Source organism: Etheostoma spectabile, chromosome 6 (assembly GCF_008692095.1).
Source record: "Etheostoma spectabile isolate EspeVRDwgs_2016 chromosome 6, UIUC_Espe_1.0, whole genome shotgun sequence".
In the NCBI taxonomy this organism is placed as follows: Eukaryota; Metazoa; Chordata; class Actinopteri; order Perciformes; family Percidae; genus Etheostoma; species Etheostoma spectabile.
In genome coordinates this window covers 26,561,785-26,566,769 of record NC_045738.1, presented here as the reverse complement: position 1 = coordinate 26,566,769, position 4,985 = coordinate 26,561,785, and the positions used below count along the sequence as shown (strand labels likewise).

Below are 4,985 nucleotides of genomic sequence, written 5' to 3'. Positions count from 1 at the left end.
ACGATGATTGTGATTGGTTTAAAGCACTGCCAATAAAACAGAGCACGTTGTTCTCCCATCCAGGAATGCTGTGTGGACTAGCCAGACCCCCCTCTGCAGCGCTGGAGCTAGGTCTAGCATAGCGAGACTACTCTGACCCAAACTTTGTGTTTGGCTCCATCTGTAGGTGGTGTACTTCACATCCACATTCCCATACGTAGTGCTCTTCATCTACCTGATCCGGGGCGTCACTCTTCACGGGGCCATCAATGGGGTCCTATACATGTTCACACCCAAGGTAAGGTTGGCTTGGAATTGGGACTATAGGCTTACAGACATATGTGGATGCTCCGCATTACAACCAAGATGCTGTGTGTGTGTGTGTGTGTGTGGGTGTGTGGGTGTGTGTGTGTGTGTGTGTGGGGGCTTTGTGTGTGTGGTGTGTCTGCGTTGGTCTGCTCCAGATGGAACAGCTTGCCAACCCCACTACCTGGATCAATGCAGCCACACAGATCTTTTTCTCTCTGGGTTTGGTTTCGGGACCCTCATAGCTTTTGCCAGCTACAACCAGTACAACAACAACTTTGAGCGCCAGGCCATCGTTGTTTCCCTCATCAACAGTGAGAGCTCCATCTTTGCAAGCATCGTCACCTTCGCTACTATGGGTTCAAGGCCACTGTCAACTACGAGAACTGCCCGAGAGGTGTGTGTGTGTTGTGTGTGTGTGTGTGTGTGTGTGTGTGTGTGTGTGTGTATGTGTGGTGTGTGTGTGTGTGGTGTGTGTGTGTGTGTGTGTGTGTGTGTGTGTGTGTGTGTGTGTGTGTGTGTGTGTGTGTGTGTGTGTGTGGAACTGTAGAACTCCAACTAATTTTCCTGTTTAGGTGTGTTGGGGATTAGTTTTTAATTAGTACAATTAAAAGGTGACATCAGACAAAAGAGGCAGAACAGCGAGGCAGATCCATGACACCAATACAGAATAAGACAATACAATGATACATGACGTTGTAAACAGAGGCAGAGAGGTTGTTTGTTTTGTGTGTGTGTGTGTGGGTGTGTGTGTGTGTGTGTGTGTGTGTGTGTGTGTGTGTGTGTGCATGTGCGTGTGTGTGTCTTCACTAACAGGTGGTCTGCACTGCAGTGGCTTTGCAGATGTTTGATATACTTCTTACATATGATAGTATTAAGAAATGCAGGAGCAGGACCATTTACATCACTAGCACAAAAAACACGACTTGTGATTCTAGAAAATTCAATCTGAAACCGATGAATGTACAGAAGTACAGACGTCTCTTACCACAACTTCCCTTAGATCTTGTTTCTGCATTAATATTTCTGTCATGACTTGCATGAGGTAATTGCTAGCTGCAGGTGGGTGTCAGACGGAAATTATGGCAGAAGGTGTCTTTACAAAAAGAGGATTATCAGGGTGTTATGGGAGCACAAAGGAAGGCGATCGAGATAATGAAAGAGATCAGCAAATATACTGGATGTCCAGAGCCAGCCTCTGCCGCCCAGGTTGGGTCCGTCGAGGCCCCTGACCTTCACCCAACCCCAGTGGTTCCTCGCTGATGAGCCCTGGGCCTGGCTCCAGACGGGGGCCCCGGGCTTCCTCCGGGCAGGGTCACTCCCTCTCTGCCTCGCTCACTCACTAATGTATTGTTTACTTCTAAATGTGCACCACTAGTCAAGGATGATATTTAGCCATCATTTGTAGGGTTGATGTGATACTGTGCTTAATTATCTGGGTTAGACAGTGTGGTCCTCATGTAACGTTCCTGTTTTTCCCTCTTCCAGGACCCGCTTACTGCTGCTGAACACCTTCAGTCTGGCAGAGGACAGCATCACCGTGGACAGTCTCTCCGGCTGGATTGACGAGCTGAACACTACGTACCCAGAGCAGTTTGCTGAACTCACCAACAAACTGGAAGACTGTAACCTGGAACGAGAACTAGACACTGTATGTTCCACATCATTACAGTCTAATATGTACAGGTATTCATAGAAGGAGACTACAACTGCTTCTTTAATACATTTACCAATTACCTGTTAAACCTGTATCTGTTCTCTGTAGCCAAAGTGAGTCAGAGCCCAAAGCCCAGTCCACTCTGGTCCTGAGCCGTTTGCCTCTCTCTGTGGTGTCTGTGTCAGGCGGTGGAGGGGACGGGGCTGGCCTTCATCGTGTACAGCGAGGCCATAAAGAACATGCCAGTGTCCCAGCTGTGGTCAGTGCTCTACTTCTTCATGCTCCTGCTGCTGGGAATGGGCAGCATGCTGGGGAACGTCACAGCCATCATCACCCCGCTGAGGGACTTCAAGCTGGTGTCCAACGTGAGCAACGAGCTGCTCAATGGTGAGACCCGGGCCATGTCCAGGGACACGGCTGCTGCTGGGTTATGTAGTCCCGATGACATAATGTTATATGGGTGCTCTTCAGTGGTATTAATAATATACTAATACCACAGTGTAAAAATACAAAATAAACTTCAAGTATCAAAAGGGAGAGTCCTCATTCTAATATCAAGTAATACTAAGAGTAATCTATATGAAAAGATTGTATTATAGGCTAATGATTGCTGCATTAATGTGTTTATCAGTTTAATGTTGCAGCTCATTTTAATGACTATAACATGTATCATCATGTATTATCTCCCTCTCAGATGTAGAGTAGTACAAGTAGAAAGGAGAAGATAATAAACGGTACAACTACCTCACAATTGTAACTAAGTACAGAACTTGAGTAATAGCTATGTTAATGTTAAGTTAGTTACCTTCCACCGCTGGTGCTGGTCATGTGGTTCAGTGTGCTGTTTACCCACGGCAGTAAAGACTAGCAGGAGACCTTTCCCTCCGCAGTATCGGCTGCTAAACTCCCAGCTTAACCAGCACTGGTTTAAAGGAAGCAAAGACAAGTCTACAGCATACAGCCAGAGCACAGAAATATTAACAAAGAGCTACTTTTCTGTCTGGATGCAGAGTGAGAGCACAGTGGTACAAAAACTTAAAAGACGTGATTAAAAAAAAGAACGTGAAAATTAAATTGGAAATGACCCCCTTGCTCTCACATTACTTTATATACACACGCTTGCTGCAACCTAGTGTGTGTGCAATGCAGTGGATGTTAAAGCCTACTGATTGCAGATGAATGAGTGTGTGTGTGTGTGTGTGTGTGTGTGTGTGTGTGTGTGTGTGTCGTGTTGTTTGTGTGTCTGTGTGGTTGTTGTGTGGGTGTGTGTGTGTGTGTGTGTGTGTGTGTGTGTGTGTGTGTGTGTGTCTTGCAGGCTTAGTGTGTGTGTTCTGTCTGCTGCTCGGCCTGGGCTTCACCACCACCTCAGGGAATTACTGGTTCACCATGTTCAACGACTACGGAGCCAATTTCTCCCTGCTGTTCATCGTCCTCATCGAGGTCATATCTGTCAGCTACATCTACGGAATCAGAAGGTTGGTGCACGTGTGTGTGGGTCCGCCTTCAGTTCAGCTCTGCTCTGGCCCAACTCGTGGTGCCATACATAAGAAATGCTCAATAAAACCTAATCTACTCATCTTAGGTTTGAAAAAGACATAGAAGACATGCTGGGTTATCGTCCCAACTGGTACTGGAAGATCATGTGGGCCGGGGTCAGTCCTCTTCTCCTCATCACCCTCTTCATCGTCTACATTGTCAACTACATCCAGGGAGGGACGCCCACCTACCAAGCATGGAACAAAGAGCTGGTGAGCTGTGGTTTTCGTCTTCTCCATTACGGAGGTCTTATACACTCAGGCTGGTGCAAACGGGTTTCAAATGCTGGTTCAATAGCAAGGACTGGTGATGAAAAATATACTGGTGAAGATCATACAAGGTACCCTTTCAAACAAATGTCTGGCTGGAGTGTAAGAGAACACAGAGAGGATGCTGTAAACTCGTAACAGCATGGTGCCACATTCTACTGGGAGCTGACACGCTGTCATATATAACTGGGGTATGGCTTCTGTCTGCATGTGCACTCTCAACCCCAGTCATGTAGAAAAGGAATCTAGATCCTTTACTGAAGTAAAAAGTACTAATTCCACACTGGGACCATATCATATTATATGTAAAGATCCTAATGAGTGTATTTTGTGCCTATTTTTTTTATTTATTAATTGACTCAATGCCTTTTTGATTTGGGTGGGGGGTGGGGGGGTCTTTGGTTGGGCCCCCAAGGTTTAGGATCACCGCACAGCTTCAGGTTCAGGTTGCAGTTTAAGCAGTCCAAGCAGGACCATATTGCCATGGATACAAAGTATAATGCTAATGTTGTCTTTTTAGCCTTCTCTAAGAACAGGATATGATGAGACCAAAATGTTAAAGTAGGAACCAGAAGCAGAAGATGTTTTACTCTCACTAGAACAATGCTTTGTGGATGAATATTTGATATACTGCTTACTTTTGATTGTATTAAGAAATGCAGGAGCAGGGGCCATTTACATCACTGGCACCAAAACATGACTCCAGAAAATTCAAGCTGAACCCGATGAGTGTTTGATGTTCGGCCAACATGCCTGAAGACATGTGACAGCTGTCCCTGTTGTGTCCTCAGGGCAAGTCAGTGGAGACGGAGTATCCTATCTTTGCTCAAGTGTTCATCGGGCTGCTGCTGGTGTCGTCAGTCAGCTGTGTCCCCCTCACAGCTCTGTATGTCTACTGCAGGCAGAGGAAAGGTGGAGGGCTTCCCAGGAGCCTTTCTACTCAGGGACCAGACGAGCACGCCGCTTCCTCCCTCCAGACCTCCACATCTCCACCAGCAGCTGGACCCAGCAACGCTGCAGGTCACCACAGGTGACTGGGTCAGACTTCCCATCCAAGCTCTGAACCCCCATCTGCAACCCGACATCAGAGCAGATAGTTTGGTTATTGTCAATATTTAGAACAAATGTAATTTAGTACTTTACATTCTAGTGGACTAAATTGCCATAATAATAATAATTAATGCTCTATCTGTAAATTATAGAGTGGTCTAGACCTGCTCTATCTGTAAATTATAGAG

General features: G+C 46.2%; 1 protein-coding gene across 1 annotated transcript in view; it reads left to right on the top strand.

Annotated features, from left to right (window-relative positions):
• The window catches only part of slc6a20 (solute carrier family 6 member 20), a 9,130-nt gene extending 4,277 nt beyond the window's left edge, over positions 1-4,853 (top strand). Inside the window, 9 exon segments of the mRNA XM_032517714.1 lie at positions 167-277; positions 444-507; positions 510-635; positions 638-686; positions 1,774-1,936; positions 2,128-2,329; positions 3,258-3,417; positions 3,525-3,690; positions 4,539-4,853. Of these exon segments, the coding sequence (XP_032373605.1) occupies positions 167-277; positions 444-507; positions 510-635; positions 638-686; positions 1,774-1,936; positions 2,128-2,329; positions 3,258-3,417; positions 3,525-3,690; positions 4,539-4,781 (1,284 nt within the window). The 3' untranslated portion in view covers positions 4,782-4,853.
• The last annotated feature ends 132 nt before the right edge of the window (positions 4,854-4,985 follow it).